This window comes from Gadus morhua, chromosome 7 (genome assembly GCF_902167405.1).
Source record: "Gadus morhua chromosome 7, gadMor3.0, whole genome shotgun sequence".
Lineage (NCBI taxonomy): Eukaryota > Metazoa > Chordata > Actinopteri > Gadiformes > Gadidae > Gadus > Gadus morhua.
In genome coordinates this window covers 24,975,801-24,996,984 of record NC_044054.1, presented here as the reverse complement: position 1 = coordinate 24,996,984, position 21,184 = coordinate 24,975,801, and the positions used below count along the sequence as shown (strand labels likewise).

At 47.9% G+C, this 21,184-nt stretch overlaps 1 protein-coding gene across 2 annotated transcripts in view; it reads right to left on the bottom strand.

Moving 5' to 3' along the window:
- The window catches only part of cadm2a (cell adhesion molecule 2a), a 201,287-nt gene that overhangs the window by 36,374 nt on the left and 143,729 nt on the right, over positions 1-21,184 (bottom strand). For both annotated transcript variants that reach the window (XM_030360929.1, XM_030360930.1), the window contains exon 2: positions 6,114-6,272. In XM_030360929.1, the coding sequence (XP_030216789.1) occupies positions 6,114-6,272 (159 nt within the window). The remainder of the gene's footprint in view (positions 1-6,113; positions 6,273-21,184) is intronic.

Below are 21,184 nucleotides of genomic sequence, written 5' to 3'. Positions count from 1 at the left end.
TTACTATATTTCAATTTTCATTTAAAAGAGAAAATCCCTCCAGCCCCATAGCTCATCTTGCTATGGCTTTCAGAGCAATGTGTCGTTTTCTCGCTGATAGAAACAGGACAGAAGCGGAGACGTCGGGGACAGAGGCCTTATTTGAAATTCTAACAACTCTTTTACGGGACGCCTCGGAGATCCGACGTGTCTGTTTAATCCGACGCCACGTCTTGGAACTGCAGAGCCTCCGCACAGATGCAATAAAGCAAAAGCAGGCAGACACAGGACATGGAGAAAATTATATGTATTATTACAAGTCTTGCAGAAGAGTCGGCTGCTGAGTGTCCTCAAAACTAAGAAGTGCTTATTCCACCAAAAGTCGATGAATATTAACCATTACGTTAGATTTTGGTGGGTTTCTTTTCACAATGAAGCTCTTATTGTCCAAGAAGAGAAAAAATGTCTTGGACAATAAGAGCTTCATTGTGAAAAGAAACCCACCAAAATCTAACGTAATGGTTAATATTCATCGACTTTTGGTGGAATAAGCACTTCTTAGTTTTGAGGACACTCAGCAGCCGACTCTTCTGCAAGACTTGTAATAATACATATAATTTTCTCCATGTCCTGTGTCTGCCTGCTTTTGCTTTATTGCATCTGTGCGGAGGCTCTGATGGCCTTTCAAATTTCTAAAGTGTGAACAGCTTCCAATATCAGAGTGGAATCTTGAAAATTCATGAATTTCGATCAAATATCAAGGCACATCGTTGAATATTTACGTTTCCAGGAGCAAAGCACTCAAGAACTTTAATGCATTTGAGTGCTTGGATTATACATTTATCGAAGAACCACCCAGAATTGTCCTTTAAGTCAACTCCAAGTAACCATGGAGCTTTTCATCAGCTAAAGCCACTGGGTTATAATTGTTACTTAATATATATGTCACCTCATATATCTTGTATACAGCTCTGTACATTACAAAATGTTATTTAATTAAAACCATGTATTCAAGGAACACAACGTGAAAGAATATGGTTGGAATGCAAGCAACCATTTTACAAAAAGAATAACAGAACGAGTGATATAAAGATCGGGGCTGATGTGAGCAAGTCACACAATGTCAGGAAAAGTGTCAGCAAATTACAGATCTCTGGTTGTTCATTTAATACTAATGCTAAGGCTTCTAAATCAGTGTTTTTTCCACTCAATCACAGAGAACTGACTTCATAAGTGTCATCTCCTATGACTGACTGTTACCGAGTGCAGAAGCCCTGACACAAACCTCTCCATCTCGCCTTTGGTTTTGCTAGCCTGAGTCCTTTGAACGGAGAGAAGTTGTTTAAAAAACTTCACATGCTTTTTCCGCAGTTGAAGTACATCTGCTTCTTGAAGTCTGCGTCCCCCTTTCATCTCCTTAGGCTAATTCTCCCCCGCCCGGAAAACGCAGAGCCAAACTCTTTCCTTTGTTACGCCGCTGTCGACCAGGGTGACATTGAAAAAAGGAAAATCATCACAAAAATGAAACCAACCCAGTCGTTCATTTCACGTTTGCAGCCCCCTTCATTATATAAGGTGTCAATCATGCCTGGAAACCGCTGGTTTTCCATCTTCCCTCAAGGTGGCTGTCATCGGCCACTCTCTTCGGACACGCCCACCGGTGGTGCGAGCCAGAATGCGCACTTGCACAAAAAGTGTTTTGGACATTGGGTTTCACGACCGTGTCCACCGTGAAAGCCTGCTATTCTGGTCTGGCTCCCCTCAGAGTCCTCAGCGCCGAGAAGAGTCGGAGTCACAAATTAACAACCACCGAATTTCCTCAGTGATTCCTCCACAGCTTTTTGGGGGACACAATCTGTGCGTACCGCCCTAGGCCCCTGATTATACCTTAACGCGTGTAAACCCCCATGGGAGTCATAGGGCCCTCCATGGGGGCAGCTACTTTTGAACTGTTTTCAATAGGAAAAAAGTCATTTGTGCGCTGCTTTAAAGTGCTGCTGAGTTTGTCACTTTTTTCCTCCGTGAGTGACTTTGAGTTTTTCCACGGAACGCCCTGGACACTCCCGGTGGAAAAGTGTTCAACTCGTTTATTATAGATTTAGATGTGTATTTTCATGCTTGCTTAGCACTGGTAAAAAAAAAAGGTGCAGCAGCCTGCTCTGATGGTTTACGGACTGCAAAAAAATTGTATCCGGGTGAACTGAAAGTTTCACTTTCTTTTGCTTCATATTTGTTTGCACCAATAATGTTTCGCTGGAGGCAGGTGTCTGTAGGCGTGTGTAATTGACGAAGACACACTCGGCCAGCATAAGCAAACTGTAAAAAAGTGTCTGCAAAGGTGTCAAATCAACACGTATAGACTGGCCACAGTAAAAACACACTTCTTAAAATCCTCCTCTTCATCCACTATTCGATCATTTCTTTTCATCGGCCGAATATCTCTGCCACGAAAAAGGAAACAGGTTGTTACTCATCCCGTTGCCACCCTCCTGCCCCCCCAGAAGTTCAGCTGTAACATAGTAGGACTGCAGGATCCCAGATTCATCTGAAGCTGTCCGCCGCTGATCTCTCCACCTAGAGGCTGGCGCTCATAGATGCCCACGAATGGAACTCTGGACGTCTTCATGTTCCTTTACACCTGTCTGATAATACACGTCTCTTCTGTTCAGAGGGCTCCAACAGTGCTAGACTGCCAAGCTAACTAAGACTGCCTTCGCAGCGACACTGCTGACAACCGGGTTTCTGTGTATGAGGTGACACCAGAAAATGAAACTTCTGCGGCCGCAGCCTGTCTGGAGGATGGCGAGGTGTCTATAACGTAATGCTTCCAAAACGCAGCACCGGTACGGAGCCATGCAACTCTATTGGCTCACGATATACAGATGTTTTTATCATCACCGCTCTCAAATCACACTGAGCCATAGTGCAGACACAACTGTGTCTTAGAAACACATATGATCCCTGTATGAATGCTACTGCATTCTGGACCACAGGAGCCACGCAGAACCCACAGGGCGTCTGGAAGTACTGACAGTTTGAGCTTATTTTCATAAAGATGGTGTACACACGATGAACTCCATATGCCCTCAATGGTTCACATAGGATTTATTTCAGTTTTCCGCACATCGTCAGATGGATGACATGCATACGTTTATTCAGATCCAGTCAGTTACTTAGGTTTAGTTTTTGCAGATGACGTCCATGCCAGTGCCATCTCTCCCCCAACATGGATGAATCCACCAGACGAGGGATCCAAGAGTGCCAGAATCCTGAGGCAGATTTCATCCTTGTCCGCCTCCCCGTTCCCCTAAGTGATCCTCGGGAAACACTCAATGCCTGAATGCTGCCATCAGCACGCACATTTACACCTGTCGCATTCACACTGAGCCATGTTGCTGTTGTGCATGCACAATACACGCATGCAAGCACACACACACACACACACACACACACACACACACACACACACACACACACACACACACACACACACACACACACACACACACACACACACACACACACACACACACACACACAATGCTCTTAGGAACCAAGCATTCATGAAGAGCATCACAACCAGGCAACAAACATGCCAAGCACATATGTGTACTATCGAGGCAGACACACAAAAATAGACTGAAATATATAGACAGACACACACACACACACACACACACACACACACACACACACACACACACACACACACACACACACACACACACACACACACAAACACACACACACACACACACACACACACACACACACACACACACACACACACACACAAACAAACACGCACAACACACAGACAAACAAACACATGATCACGTTCACCCTGTGCCTAAACTCAAAGACACTCGGAACAGGCTTGCCTTGCTCTCTCTGAGAAACGAGAATAATACCACAGTCCTCGGCTGCTGTTTCATTTTCCAATCTCGTGGCCGTGCGCCAGAGATTCCTCCAAACACACCCCAAGGCCCGCAGACTGCAGCCGCGATACGGAGTCCCCCGCAGAGCAGCCACCGTTCAATCAGCTTCCACCTGGTCCCAGCGCCGGCCTCTGAGAGGTACGTGGGCAGGCGGAGAAAGACTCTGGATGGACTCAGATGAGTGCCGTGTTTTCAAAGAGAAAAAACACAATATGTACAGAGAGACACATGCGGCGCACTGGTTAGATGGCAGAGGGGCTCCAAACCTCTCTTGTCCACGCTCTCCTTTCCATCTCGCTCTATCTCTGTTCCCCACATGCTGGCTTACACAGAGGCACGGTACACGCACACGCACACACACACACACACACTGACACACACTGACACACACACACACACACACACACGCATGTGAAACAAACAAACCGGAAATAACACACACACACACAGACACACATGCACATACACACACCCACGCACACGTTTGTGAAACAACCCAGAAATATATAAACAACACACACACACACATACACACAGACACACGCATACACACACACACAAAGACACACACACACACACATACCAACAGACACACACGATAGCCGTGCCCTAATGAACAGATACACACAGGGCGCCATAATAATAGAGGGAAGAGTGTGTAAATCCCAGATGTGCTTAATCCAGACACTCACAAGAAAGTGTGATTCATACTCCATTACACTCCACTAATACAGCCGAGAGAGGAGCGGGGTGAAATAAGAGTCATGAATCGTCTTTATGGGGCCCAAATCCAGCCGGAGGAGCCAGAGGTCTGCCCTCAACCCTTCTGCTGATTAGACAACAAAAAAACATAGTGTGTAGTGTGTGTAGTAGTGGTAGGTGTGTATGTGTGTGTGTGTGCCTGGGTTTGTGTGTGTGTGTGCGTGCGTTTGATGTGTATGGGCTGGTGTATGCATGTGATAGTGTTGTGTGTGTGTGTGTGGTGGTGTACGTGTGTGTATATGTATGTGTGTATTTGTTTGTGTGTGTGCGGTGTATGTGTGTGTGTGTGTGTGTGTTTGTGTCTGTTACACAATATTACACACCGACAAATACATTTCACCAGCGAAGCATATTCACAAACACCGGGTAAAAAAAAATGCATACAAATCATTGTATGCAGACATGCTCAGCTGTTCTTGTAACAATTATCTCGTAAATGAGGAGGCATTGATTTTTGTATTGTGTCTAAAATCCGGAAACAAACCAAATCCCGAGTCATACAAACCCAGGAAAAGCTTAAATAACATAACAGCTGATGAGAGCTGAGAGAGGGGAAAAATAGGGGTACGGACTCCCATCGGAAAGGTCCTAAACCCTGATTGAGCTTAAAAGTATATTACAAGTTTATATAAATATGGTATATATTATAACACCAGGTGTCAGTGTGATTAGCCGTAACAAGCCGTTTTGAAAATCGGCCTCTTCTGACATCACAAGTGGGCGTGTCCACCTAGATGTATGACGGATAGATGCGCAACGTCTGCTACAGTCCACTGGGTAGGTTGGTGGACTGATCTATCCAGCACACAACTAGGTGGACACGCCCACTTGTGATGTCAGAAGATTTTCAAAACGGCTTGTAACGGCTAATCACACTCACACCTTGTGGTATACTATGTTACCTGTAGCTTAGCATCCTTGCACAACATGGCTATATACACCCTACCTGCCAAGTAATGACACACATCTGAATCATGTGCACACAGCTTACATCTGCTAGGTGACTGAATGGTTAGCAGAAGTCGTACGACAAGGAGGGTCTGCTCTGCCTCACACATACAGAGACCACCCCAGTGAGAGCCCAGGGTTGGATGGTGGGGGCCAAGTGCAGGGCAGCCCTGTTAATGGGCAAGTCAAAGGGTAATAAAGCAAGATCTATGAAGCAGCTGCTGAAGGCGGCAGAGGGCTTTAACAACCACCTGCAAGGCTATATCGAAAGAATTCAGCCTTTCATTTCCCTTTATAGTCCAACGTTATACAATATCTATGGACTGATTATGGAGCCATGTAGCTACTCCTCTGCTCTGCCCCTACCATGTAAATCTATTTGGCTGTTGTTCTTTTATGGGAGGAATTTTTTTGGATATCCATCATATCCTCAGCTGAGGTTTTCTTTGTTTGTCGGAGGGCTGCTTTCTAGTGCTTTCTACTCACCCTTTTTGTCGCCGAAGAAGAGAGTCTGCTGTGCCGGGTTTGACCACTGGAGGGAGGTGTTGTCGTTGTACTCCACGCGGCAGGTCATGTTCACCGTGCCTCCCTGCGTCACTGTCATGTTCTGCACCAGGGGGTACTGACCGCTGACACCTGTGACACCTAACAAACCCACACACGCACCCACACACAAACACACACACACACACACACACACGCAAACAGACACAAAGCACATGCACAAACACAAACCCATGCACACACACACGCACAAACGCAAAAACACACAAACACAAAAAAGATAATTGAGTGAGGCTCTTAGTGTTGGTGAACGCTTGACACAACACGACATTGCATGACTCCAATAGATTTGTTCATCTGCTTTTCAGCACCGATCACCCAAGCAGATTAAGCAGATACAATTCACATTTTTGATGGTTGCGCACGGACAGATGAAGAGAAGGGAGGGGTGGCAGCCTCGAGCAAAATGTGATTGTTTATTCAATAATTACACTTCATATTTGACCAGAAACCTCTCTAAACACACCGACACATCACTGCCACATAACCTCTCTATGATGAGGCTAAAATCCTCCCCTTTAGTGCAGAATCAGCCGATCCTTCAGCTCCCGGGGAGCGGGCGAGGGCTGCCCGGTGATAGACAGCTGTAATGACCGAGGTGTGTTCAGCCCCAGGTCCCCGGGTGCGCTGCGCTAAATTGGACCCTCACATCGAACCTGCAGGGCAGAGGCATTTAGCCCTGCAGGGACCCGCGCTGAGACCCAAGCTCACTGCGGAGGTCTCTCTCTGCACTCAGACAGGCAGATGCCTGCCCCGACGCCTGGCCTCTGCTAAAGGCCCGGCCTGCACTGCTGTTGTTCATCACTGTGGTAGAAGAGGTCCCCCACTCCTTCAGCAGAGCCCCTATACATAGTGTTGCCAGGCACATGCATGCATTCTGGGGTTTGTAGGCAATCTGATTGGGGGAATAGGCGTTTGAGTGTGAGACAAACACACAGGCTTGCACAAACACACACACACAAATACGCAACCATACATATGCATACACACGCACGCGCGCACACACGCTCACGCACACACACACGCACGCACGCACGCACGCACCACACACACACACACACACACACACACACACACACACACACACACACACACACACACACACACACACACACACACGTGTGCAAGCAGATAACAGGAGCCTCTATATAAAGAGGCAATACTCACTGTAAATTCATCCCCATCCCCGGGAGACAGAATTTAGAGAGTAAATAAAGACTTCAGTGGCAAGGATTATTCATCCGCAACTAAATCTCCCGTCTTCAATAAAACACAACCAAACCCCTCAGATAGGATCACACACACACGCACACCCAGACGCACACACACAGGCACACACACACACACACACACACACACACACACACACACACACACACACACACACACACACACACACACACACACACACACACACACACACACACACACACACACACACACTCACACACAGTATAAAAGTTGCCAAATTCTAATTTCCCAGTCTGCCGGTTGACTGTTGTTGTTTTCTCTTTTACGAGAGCAGTTCCAGGAGCTTTTGCTAACGTATCTGATTATGTTCCCGATGCAATTATCTCCGTCTCTTTTGTTTTATCACAAAAGCTAATGATCACACAGAGCTACGCTAAGCGAGCGCTCCCGGCAGCAGGAGAAGGCCTACCGGCGGCTGGCTCCAACGAAGAATAACAGAGAAGAAACGAGACTAGACAGAGAGAGAGAGAGCTAGAGAGAGAGAGAGAGAGAGAGAGAGAGAGAGAGAGAGAGAGAGAGAGAGAGAGAGAGAGAGAGAGAGAGAGAGAGAGAGAGAGAGCTAGAGAGAGAGAGAGAGAGAGAGAGAGAGAGAGAGAGAGCTAGAGAGAGAGAGAGAGAGAGAGGGAGAGAGAGAGAGAGAGAGAGGGAGAGGGAGAGGGAGAGAGAGAGAGAGAGAGAGAGAGAGAGAGAGAGAGATAGAGCGCGAGAGAGAGCAAGGGAGGGAAGGAGGGGGGGAAGACAGAAAGCGAGAGAGCGAAAGAGAGAATGAGAGTGTGACCGTTGTTGTGGTCATGGCGATGGTGAGGAGACGGTTGAGGAAAGGGGAGATGGGTGAGGAGAGGAGAGACGGGGGGAGAGAGGGGAGACAGGTGAGGAGAGGGGAGACAAGACGGGTGAGGAGAGGGGAGATGGGTGAGGAGAGGAGAGACGGGGGGAGAGAGGGGAGACAGGTGAGGAGAGGGGAGATGGGTGAGGAGAGGGACAGACGGGGGGAGCGGGGAGACGGGTGAGGAGAGGGGAGACGGGTGAGGAGAGGGGAGACGGGTGAGGAGAGGGGAGACGGGTGAGGAGAGGGGAGACGGGTGAGGAGAGGGGAGAGGGGTGAGGGAGCAGATGGAGAGGCACGTCAAGAAGAAAAGAGAGGCATAGAGAGGCAGCATGGGTCATTTCCAGTGCTGATTAAGCCCTCCCAAGGTTAATCATGCGTGTGAGAGATAGAGGGAGGGGATGGAGGGGAGAAAGATGGGAGCGGGAGGAAGGTGAAGAGGGAGGAAGGAGATGGATGGGAGCAAGGGGAGGCGAGAGATATGTTTTATTCATGGAAGGTTTGCGTGAGGCATGATCTGCCAGCCAGCTACCAACCCCAGCAGCACCACCACCACCAGCTCCATCTCCTCCACCCCAACCCCCCCCATGCCTCCTACGCTCTCTCTGTATTACGTCCTCTATTCAAATCTCTTACTTTACTTCACTTTTCTCTCTTTCTCTGTCTGAGGGTGAGGCTTCATGCAAACCTCCCTCCCATGTTTAGTATGTAATCCCACTTTACAGTGATCAAAATGACACCGACATCTCACACCAGACAAAACCTCTGGTTTCGGCTGGTGTGAGATGTTGTGTCATTTTGATCACTGTAAAGTGATCAAAACCTCTCGTTTCGGCTGGTTTTCATGGGACAAAGACAAAGCTTTATGGCATGAATTCAGATCGCGTTCCCAATCAGTCGCAGTGGTGGCGGTACGGCGTGTGACACACCAAAATGTCACCACGAAATTGGAAGCCCCCGGGCCACACTCAGCTTTGTGACATGAACTTTGGGAACTGCAAGCATTTAAAAAGAAATCCTTCTTCCTGACCCATGGAAATAGGCATTAGACATTATTTGAATGATCATGTGGATCGTGCCACTTGTGCTTCCGGCGAGTATGCCCCTGATCAACCAGTATGCACCGTTCACCATTGACACACCATTCTGGGCCTTCTTTTCTTGTCAATCACCTAACTACTTGCATTTACGGAGGACTAAAACATGCAGGTTCTGAAATGCTCTCAAGTGCATTGGATGTTCCCCAATTGGATGCAAAACTGCTGTATCGCAGCACTTTCACTGATTCACCTTCCCCAGACAAGAAGGAGTATAGGTATGCCACGGCCCCTTCACACATATCACAGAATGCTCGGTGGAAACAGGAACATAAACACACGTCATTCTCTCTGACACTGCCTTCTTTTATCTTCCCTCTTGCCTGTTGTCCATTTTCCCGTTGCTTCCCTTAACTTTTCTTCCTTTTCTTGTTACTCCTCCGCCCTCTCTTCTTTCCCTTTATTCCCTCTCCCTATCATGGTCTCGCCTCTCCTCCCTTCATCTTCCTCCACCTTCCTCCTCTGCTCTCCTCCTCAGTTCCTCTGCTTCCCCATCCTGTCACATCCTCCCCTCTCCTCTTCCACCTCCTTTTCTACCCCTCTTTCTAAAATCGCTTTCACAGCTCTCCTCAACTATCCTCTCCATCCTTAACTGTTTATCCTGTTTCTTCCTCTCCACTCCTCGTCCCTTCCTCTCAATCCTCTCCTATAATCAAATTTCCTCTCTCCCCCCAACTCCTCCTCTCTCCCAACCTCCTCTCCTCCCATCTCCTCCTCCTCTCTCCCCATCTCCTCCCCTCTTCTCCTCCGCCTCTCTCCTTTTTTACCAGCTACAAATGGCGAAAATAGCAGTTTTCTCTTAGGCCTCAGAGAGAGAGAGAGCTGGCGAGAGCGAGAGCGAGCGAGACCGAGAGCGAGAGCAATAGAGTGAGAAAGAGAGAGCGAGAGAGAGAGAGAGCAATAGAGCGAGAGAGAGAGAGAGAGAGAGAGAGAGAGAGAGCGAGAGAGAGAGAGAGAAAGAAAGCAGGAGAGGAAGGTAAAGAGTAAGAGAGAGAGAGAGAGAGGGAGAGAGAGGGAGAGAGAGAGAGAGAGAGAGAAAGAGAAAGAGAAAGAGAAAGAGAGAGAGACAGAGAGAGAGACAGAGAGAGAGACAGAGACAGAGACCTTTCTCAGAGTCTGGTGCTACATGTCCGAGGGGACACTGGTGGGACCGATGGGACCAGAGTGATGGTTATATCAGAACAGTGGAGAGCATCCCCCCATCCTAATTGGCCAGCCGAGTGGGGCCCTCTACATCCAGCGCCCTCCCCCCCCCCGGCCATACAGACCTGATTGAAACGTATCTCCTGGGGTCCCCAGCCAGCGCACCTCCCTCATTTCCATTCCTAAAATTAGTTCCTCACTTCTCTTCTTTGTCTCACTTTCTCTCTGTGTGTCTGTGTTTTTATTCTTTCCCCTATGTGCATGTGTGGTTGAGCGTGCGTTTGTGTGTGTGTGTGTGTGTGTGTGTGTGTGTGTGTGTGTGTGTGTGTGTGTGTGTGTGTGTGTGTGTGTGTGTGTGTGTGTAGTAGTCTATATTCATATGATTCGTCTGACCCCCCCTGGGTCTCCTTGTCTCTTCTCTTGCGATTCTTCATCTGATCCCCGAAGGATGACATCATTGCTCTCCCTCTCTCTCTCTCTCTCTCTCTCTCTCTCTCTCTCTCTCTCTCTCTCTCTCTCTCTCTCTCTCTCTCTCTCTCTCTCTCTCTCCCTCTTTCTCTCTCACTTTTGTATTCACCATTCGCGCTGCGATGTGAGACGTTGCAAAGGTATCTGCTTTGATCCCCATCGCCCCCCCCTGTCCCCCCCCTACCCGCCTACCCCACTCCATTCTCATTCTCCCGGTATTCCCGCCCTGTCTGGTCGGGAGCGAGGTCATTCTCATTGCCCTCCTCTTTGACTGGCGGCTCAGCCAGGTCAACAACTTCCCCGCTGAATGATATTATGAGGTAATGACATAATGAAATTATGCTCACCTGAAAGGCACCAGCCAACCCGACTTGGGTTATGTATAAGCCAGCGTAAAATCAGTTAAAGGGCAACGGCCTTCAGATCATTCTAGAACTGATTGTAAGCGGGGCGATTACCAACCAGGCCCCTACCTGCGTTGGCAGGGCTTACAGATAACGCCGCGCTAAATCTCGGGCTCTCCTTTCTTATTCATACCACCAACAACTCCGCTTCCGAGTCTTCTCCTCCCACTCACAAGTATCATCTGCGTTTCGATCGGCTAATCGTTTTTTACACGGAAGCTTTAGGAGAACGTAGGAAGGCTGAATTAATCATAAGGTTAGATTCCGGTAACCAGAAACAGGAGGGCGCGGCCGGTACCGTTCTGATGTCCCTGCCAGCAGAGCGAGTGCCTATCTGCCGATCGTCACGAGGAGGAATGCTCACTTATCATTGTTTTGATGCCGGGGCTGAAAGAACCCATCGACTTATCACAGTAGCTTTTATAACTTGAGATGAATACATAATTAGACCTAAAGTGTTTGATGCGCAGAGCAGATCCTGAGGGGCTGGTGGATGGCTGTTAATCCGTCTCTACGGGCTCGTTTCCCAAAATGCACCTGGGCTTCCTGTTGGCAGCGGCGGAGCCACAGTGCTCTTTGTAGCAACATCCTCTCACCGCTTCACAGGTTACAGTATTATAGCTATTGTACACACACACACACACGCACACACACACACACACCACAGCACACACACACACTCAGACAACTGCACAAATGCACACAAATCCACACAGACACATGCATGCACTCGTGCCTATGAGAAATGACCACACACAAATAGACACCCCACACAGACACAAACACACATTCACTTGCGCATATATATGAAATGCCCACACACACGCACAAACACCTGAGCACACACACACACACACACACACACACACACAGACACACACACACACAGACACACACACACACACACACACACACACACACACACACACACACACACACACACACACACACACACACACCACACACAAACGCACAGACACGTGCACGTGAACATGCACACATGCACACACGCACACAAACACAATGGGAACTGAAACATCCCTGATTGAGTACCATGGATTGTGCTTCTCTCGGCCCTGACCTTTCTAGAAAGAGCAGCTAAGCCTACTAACCTTTTTTCAGAGGCTGTAAGAGACAGCGAGTGAGAGAGAGAGAGAGATGGAGGCGGGAGGACAGCCCAGAGCAGCTGACCTTTACGTGGCGGGCCGAGATCTCAAGCCTAACTCCTGGCCGCGTGGCGCAGCATACCCAAACCACCGTCTCCCCCCCAACTGATCCCTCTTTCGTTCATTCAAACTTTATTTGTCTGGGAGATGTCGTGCATAAATTGCAGCTCAGAGGGGATTTAGAGGGCATTCCAGTTCCTACCCCCCTCCCACCCACCCCCCGTCCCCCCCCGTCCCCCCCCGTCCCCCCCCGTCCCCCGTCCCCCGTCCCCCGTCCCGTCCCGTCCCGTCCTCAGCGGATACTAGTTGTGGTTGAGGTCCCGGTCAAGACGTCTAGCCATCACCTTGATGTCTCACCCTAACCCTTGTGTTTCTGATTAATCTAATGCCATATGGATGTGCAGAAAAACAATGTGTTTTACAAGTATTTGAATTGCTTTCATCTAATGGTATCTAAAGATACAGATACCTTTGAATCAAGGTCGTTTCCTGACACTCACAAGCACACAGACACACAAACAGGGAAACCCATCCACACACACACACGCGCACACGCACACGCACACACACAGACACACACACACACACACACACGCACACGCACACGGACACGCACACGCACACGGACACGCACACACACACACACACGCACAAGCACACAAACACAACAACTACCAGCTGGTTGGCTTGCATTCATATTTGGGTCTAAAAGTCAACCATCAACTACTGTGTATTTTTGTAACCGTGCATGATATGCATGTGTGTGTTTCTGTGTGTGGGTGTGTGTGCTTGTGTGTTGATCTGTGTGGGAATGAGCCACTTGTGTATTTGTGTGTGTCTGTGTGTGTGTGTGTGTGTGCGTGTACAGGTCCATGTGTACACTCTAGATCCTCACCGACTGGCTGATTTCACAGCGCTTCCCCCGCTGTGAACAAATTGAAGAAGAACCCCGCCGAGTCTCATCACTTGTATTCAGGGGGATACACACAGCTCCGCACAGCCATTTTGGATCTGTAGATACTAAATTAAATCTCCTCTGCAGCAGACAGACGGACCCGGCGCGGGCAGTACCCTAACCATTTACATAATCACAGAGGACAGCTGCTGGTGTGGGAGCCCTCACGTGCCCAAGCCCCCCGCTAATGTCCAGGACAACTAAACATGTCGTCTATATTCGGTAGCGTCCAGCACCCGAACTCGATGTTAAGCACTGAACTGCGGGGACAGGGTGAGAAAAGGTGCATGCAGGGGAGGTGTGGATGAGTGTGTGATTGTTGTGTTGTTGTTGCTGTCATTGTTGCTACAGCAGGAATGTATGGGGAGACACCCCAGAGACTCCAGAGGTGTTGCTTAGAATCGTCACACAGTTCTTTCGTGCCTCGTGCTCCTGTTTACCAGTCGTGTGAGATATACACCACAACAGAGGGACATACTGAATACATATGGCTCTCATTCAATTGTTTCTCTGCTTTCTTCTCCATGTCATGTGTTTTGTATCTCTGGTCACATGTGGAGAGACACACACTGGGCAGGAAGACAGGCCATGTTTACATGTGGTTTACATGCAAGTGTGTTTGTTGAGTTAATCATGTCCTCGGATTTAGCATATCTAGATCCCAAAAAAGAAAGAATCCCACGACCTACAGCCACTGATAGCCTTACTTGGTGCGGCGACTGAGGTTTTAGTTGACGTTACTTGAAGGAACCAAACTGCGACATGGCAGTTGTTACCCACAAGCGTTGCAATATTTAAAGAAACATTTATTTAAAAACATGCATCACCAGCCTGGCTCCCAGTATATCCAGAATACTCCTCTGAGCTTGATTCAATCTTCTTCAGTTTTACAGAAGCGATTGTACTGTCAGCCACATCCTTGCAGCTTTGTGTGTATGGGGATGTGTTTATAGGGAGTGTGTACGTATGTGTGTGTGAACCAGAAATGTGTGTACAAGATAACCAGTGAAGAGATAGAAAAGGATGGATATAATTCAAAAAAATATGTGGATGTGTGTGTGTGTGTGTGTGTGTGTGTGTGTGTGTGTGTGTGTGTGTGTGTATGTGCATGAATGTGTGTGTGTGTGTGTGTGCATGAATGTGTGTGTGTGTGAGCATACACGTGTGTATGTATGTGTGTGTGTGTGTGTGCATACACGTGTGTATGTATGTGTGTGTGTGTGTGTGTGTGTGTGTGTGTGTGTGTGTGTGTGTGTGTGTGTGTGTGTGTGTGTATGTGTGTGAGAGAGAAAGAGAAAGCCACAGCTCGCTATCCTCACTCAACCATGCAGCAATTTCTGTGTTTCCTGACAGAAGCCAAGCTGGCCTCGTAAATACTTCAGGCGCGCCTTCCTCCTGTCTGCCACAAATGGGTAAAGGAGCTCAAAGAGAGAGGGATAGGGGGGGCCTAAAAGAGAGAGCGGGGGAGAGAGATTGTAAAAGAGGAAGGGAGAGAGAGATGGCTGAAAGAGAGCGTGTGAGAGAGAGAGAGGACTAAAAGAGGAAGGGAGCAAGAGAGAGATAGGGCTAAAGGAGAGGCAGAGAGGTGAGCTGGGTCATGGCAGAAGGCTATATCTTGATGGAGACGTGAAACAGAGCAGCTGAAGGTTCAACATGAAAGAGAAGGACTCAAGCCTCAGAAACAGCTGCCGAGAGCGCATCAGAAAGGAAAGGTTGCACTGCACTAGAACCCTCAGCATCCTGGGGCTCAGCAAGACGTGCTGAGAGGCGAACCCGAAAGTGGATCGTACATGGAGTATGGAGGCGTGTTATGCACACGTTATACATATTACACACGCTATCCGCTGCGTTTGTCCTAACGACATAAGCATGGCTCATAACCATGGCCCATTTCCTTCTCCCTGTTGCTTGTTCCAAGTAAGAAAGACGTCAAAGGGGACGAATACCTTGTTGATTCAGATTATATTTTACAGGACGCCACCATTCTGGTTGATCAAACCGTTGTCACTGTCTCTCCTGGCTCCACTAAAAACATCCAGCACGACCAAATATGGTCTTTCATAATGACTTCCTTGTTAGGATTAGCGCCAAAGAGCATTTAGCCCGAGCGCGGGCTGTCACAAACGTAAACAATAGCAAGTGCAGCAGCCTAGGCTCCGTATGCATTAAAGATAGAGGACGTCTGGTAGCGTGGGCTGTCTCTGGTAGCGACGGCTGGCTAATCAACATTGTCACCTGATACTCAGCCAACTCCCCAGATCAACCGCGTACACTGTCTCCTTCTAATGCTCGCTGAAGCGTTGACAGAAATGGTTCATTTTGCCGCTCTTTATGCCCATGGGCCTTCAAGTGTGTGTGTGTGTGTGTGTGTGTGTTTTGTGTGTGTTCAGCGAAGGGGGCGGAGGGGGGGGGGTGTGCGTGGGCTTTCGAGGGCCTGACGTGTGACACAATATCTTTACAGCGACGGTCTGGAACCCGGTTGAAGCTGAAGATCTTCCTCTTGAAGCCAAGCCGCCGACGGATCAGACCCGTATCGCCGCATCGCAGTATGTGTCCTCTTTGGGAAATGGATTGAGGCAGTGTGACAATCTAACTGAATGGAGCTGGTGTTTTGAAGATGTCATCAACCGTCATCTTTCCTTCACTTTTCTCCAACCCGAAGGGACTCCACCCCAGACACACACACACACACACGTCACACACACACACACACACACACACACACACACACACACACACACACACACACACACACACACACACACACACACACACACACACACACACACACAGACACACACACATACACACACAAACACACACGTATTGTGTTGTCTTCCCTTCGGATATTATTTATTTCCTTTTTTGCCTATATTTGTTTTGTCAGTAACTTTTTTTTTGAGACACAGCAGGTTATTAAACGCCCAGTAAGGGGTCTTTGTAACAAGAGCAAAAAGGAGGTCTGGTGTGTGTGTGTGTTTGTATGAGTGTATGTGTGTGTGTATGTGTGTGTGTGCTTGTGCTTGTGCAGGTTGCACGGTAGTGTGTGTGCTTATTACTGTGTCCATGTGTGTTCCAAGTGTGTATCCTCCATTTGCATCCCTGTACGTGCCTGCACTTGTATGTGTTCCTGATTACTTGTATCTGTGTGTGTGTGTGTGTGTGTATGTGTGTGTGCATCACAACATCTGGCAGCGGTGTTTAATGAGGTGGTTTTTCATCCTGATTTGCATAGCTGACAGTGTTGCCGTTGTGACGTCACGTCGGTCTAAAAATAAGCCAGGCTTTTTTGGGAGTAGCACAAAATGTGTTGGATGGGGATATTAATCCTGGGTTGCAGTCAAATAGGGGCTGTGTTTGTGTGTGTGTGTGTGTGCGTTTTTGTGTGTGTGTGTGTGTGTGTGTGTGTGTGTGTGTGTGCGTGTGTGCGTGCGTGCGTGCGTGCGTGCGTGCGTGCGTGCGTGCGTGCGTGCGTGCGTGCGTGCGTGCGTGCGTGCGTGCGTGCGTGCGTGCGTGCGTGCGTGCGTGCGTGTGCGTGTGTGTGTAGGGTTGGGGGGGCAGCAGTGATGGATGTACAGGGACACATACAGCCATGGCGTCCTTAGTCAGTCAATTAGTCTTTCAGTTACTCTCAGATACTACCACACATTGCTATTATACCACACGCACACACATGCTTATGCAAAAACACGCAGGCACGCAGGCACGCACGCACGCGCACACACACACACACACACACACACACACACACACACACACACACACACACACACACACACACACACACACATGCATGCATTGATGAATCTTCCCCTCTAGCTGAACTGATCTTTTATCTCCTCACTGATCAGCATGAATCTGCTTTTATGGATCACTGCCAATAGACTAATACGAGGAGAGAGAGATATACATAGAGATAGCAAGAGAGAGAGGGAGAGAGAGAGAGAGAGAGAGAGAGAGAGAGAGAGAGAGAGAGAGAGAGAGCGAGAGAGAGCGAGAGAGAGAGAGAGAGAGAGAGAGAGCGAGAGAGAGAGAGAGAGAGAGAGAGAGAGCAACAGAGAGGTACAGAGATAGAGAGATAGAGCGCAGGAGAGATATAGGATGAGAGACATAGAGAGCCAGAGAGCCATAGAGCGAGAGCAGCCACCTCAGTCCTCCCTTTACCAATTGTAATGGATTTCCTATAGCGACATCACCGCCTCCTGCTTCCACTGTAAGCAGAACCAGACTTGGTGGGAGCAGCGGGTGGGGGCTCCACCTCCCCTTGGAGGAACCAGGGATGCTGTGTGGCTGTGGTCGATTATAAAGCCCAGGTTGAATGCAAATAACTAATAGGTTCATTGAGCGCGAGATGAACGACGCACGTTGGCCACATGGGAGGGGGCAGGTGGAGGAGGGAGGGGGGCAAGCCTCAAATCGTCCCGATCGACCAGACGGCTGATTATATTTTCTTTTGTTGATCGGTTGATCGCGGGCTACCTCCTTCCTTCCAGGATAAACAGCGAAGCGCCATCAGAGGCCTCCCCTGTCAATACCAATTCATATTGCACGATATGATGAGAGCGAAACAGCCAATAGTTCACAACACAGCATTAGTTCAGACGTCGGAAGACAGTGTGGTTCCCACTGACTGCTGTGTCTACCGGTGACTGCCTATCTGCAAGGAGGCTGAATAAGCCTGTCTTGTGATAGCTCTCCTGCTCTCTGGGTCTCCCCCTGCGCTATAATCTCACATCTCACATGCGAGCGATACAAAAGATTTACATCCTTGGTGCCAGCCTTCACCTTCACTGAATCTGGGCGATGTGCAGGAATTCAATTGCAGAACTCATAAAGCCAAGGTTGTGTGTGAAGGCTTGTTTTAGTGTTGGTGCTGGCTTGTTGGTTCTATCGCCCCTGGTAAATAACCTTGGATCGTGTCGAAATGGTAATACAGCGTGGTTCAAAGCGTGGGGGACTAAGCTAGCGTGTTCAGCGCTAGGAGGTAGCTTTTAAGTGTTTGCTTTCTTTGTCTGATGTTTTTAAGTAAAGCTAGGAACGACGAAAGCATCATGTGGATGGGTTCTGTCAAGCAACGCAACTCTGACTCTCTGTTCTTTCAGAATGGTTAATCGGTGGCGCTATGTATTTCTCGAGAGCAAGTCAAGTGGCCCTTGCATTTCGGTACTTTTGGGTTCAGTAGGGAAGTTGACATTAACGTTCTTCATCGTCTTTAAATATCACACATGACTTTCTTCCTTTCACACTTTTACAATTATTTTATCTGAGTTTCCTTTAAAAAATATGTTTATGATACAATTATATAATATAATGATATTATATAATACTTGCTATAACACATCGTTATGTAACAGCTTCCTCTACAACCTGTGGATAGAGTTCCTTTAGTGATTCCTTGAGATTGATTAAGACTAAGATGTTAACCATTATCTTTATGTATTACAGAATTTGATTTTATGAATTCTAACCCTTTAGTATGATTACTATTATAATGAATATTTTTATAATTCGCATTAATAGCATTATTGGTATTGCAATTATTATGTATTACTTTTTATTTGTTTTGTATTTACTCCCTAAGAAGGAAGCAGGCTAAACACACCTAAAAGGAGAATAGAAAAAAAGAAAACAATTGCTATCAGGTGATTGGATCAGTGTGATGCTTATCTGCAGCCCCCGGCTACGGCGCTTTGGCTTTGTTGGGACTCACCCCCCTGATTGGTCAAATCTGCTAGAGCGTGATCCAGACATTTGACCGGGAGCCTAATGGCGTCGTATAATTTGTCGTGTCACTGCAGGTGCACATCAGAGAGTGAGAGAGAGAGAGAGAGAGAGAGAGAGAGAGAGAGAGAGAGAGAGAGAGAGAGAGAGAGAGAGAGGGAGAGGAAGAGGGAGAGAGAGAGAGAGAGAGAGAGAGAGAGAGAGAGAGAGAGGGGGAGAGGGAGAGGGAGAGAGAGAGAGACAGAGACAGAGACAGAGAGAGAGAGACGCAGGTCTTAGTGCATAAGTATATATATATATACATATGTGTGTATCTTAACATTTAAATGTGTATGCTTATGCTTATTTATATGCAATACTACAAATTGATTTTTTTGTGTGTGATTATAGCCGTGCGTTTATTTGTTCTGTCTGTGTATGTAAATATGTGTGTATGTCTCTGTGTGTGTGTGTGTGTGTGTGTGTGTGTGTGTGTGTGTGTGTGTGTGTGTGTGTGTGTGTGTGTGTGTGTGTGTGTGTCTGTGTGTGTGTGTGTTTGTGTCTGTGTGTGTGTGTGTGTGAGTATGCATGTGCATGTAGGTGTGTGTGCGTGTGCGTGTGTGTGTGTGTGTGTGTGTATGTCTGTGTGTGTGTGTGTGCGTGTGCGTGTGCGTGTGCGCATGTCTGTGTGTGTGAGTGTGTGTGTGTGTGTGTGTGTGTGTGTGTGTGTGTGTGTGTGTGTGTGTGTGTGTGTGTGTGTGTGTGTGTGTGTGTGTGTGCGTGCGTACTGCACTGTGTACTGCACTGTGAGATTGAGTCATTGCATGTGCTGTGATCTGCACATCGCCACAAAGACAACAGCATCCAAACATACCGAATGTACCACACAGAGAAATCTCCTGTGATGAATAGGTTTTAAAGCCAAGCCTAATGTTCTATGAATAATGCGTTTATAAAACCAGGCTTAGCTTCTATAAAAAGCAGAGGAGAGCAAACGACAGGAGGCCTATTAAACACACCAGGCTCCTTCAGGCATCCTCCCAGGATGCAAGGGAATAAAAACACTGGGCATATGTGTGTGGAGTGTGTATTGATGTGTTGTGCATGAGTAAATGTGTCTCGTTCTGTGCATGTGTAGAGCTACTTGCTGGTGTACACGCATGTGTGTGGGTGCATTGCTGTGTGTGTTTGTGTTTGTGTGTGTGTGTGTGTGTGTGTGTGTGTGTGTGTGTGTGTGTGTGTGTGTGTGTGTGTGTGTGTGTGTGTGTTTGTCTTTGTTTTTGTCTGTGTGTGTGTGTGTGTGTCTATGGGAGCTAATGTTTGTGTCTGAGGGGAACCACAGGGGGAGACACGACTAACCACTAACCAATGATCCCTCGCCCAACTACTGTACGTCTTTTTTCTCCCTTACTACCAGGACTGTAGAACAACACCCCTAGTTACACAACATACTGCAGTTTTAACTCACACCCACCACCAGTAAGCAGTGGGTGCGAGAGAGAGTGTTGGTATCTTTCATCACAACTGAACGTTACAAATACGTTTGAGTCAAATATTATGAAACCAAACACCAAAATACTTCCAATTCTCTTGTTGCCACACACACACACACACACACACACACACACACACACACACACACACACACACACACACACACACACACACACACACACACACACACACACACACACACACACACACACACACACAAAAAAACACAAACTCAGACACAAAGACACACAACCACTCACATGCTTCATTTTTATTGGAGTCCATATTGATATTGTTCCACCTTGAGATTTTGTTTTATAGACAAGCATACAGCATACAGTCAGTGCCAGATACAGATCGCTGGGGTGGAAACAACAAACTCCACACGACTCCATTCTTCTCTGACTTACTTCCTATCTTCTTCCCTTTCCCTCCTCTGCCTCTTCTGCTATCTCCCCCTCTCTCTCACACACACATGCACGAAGCACA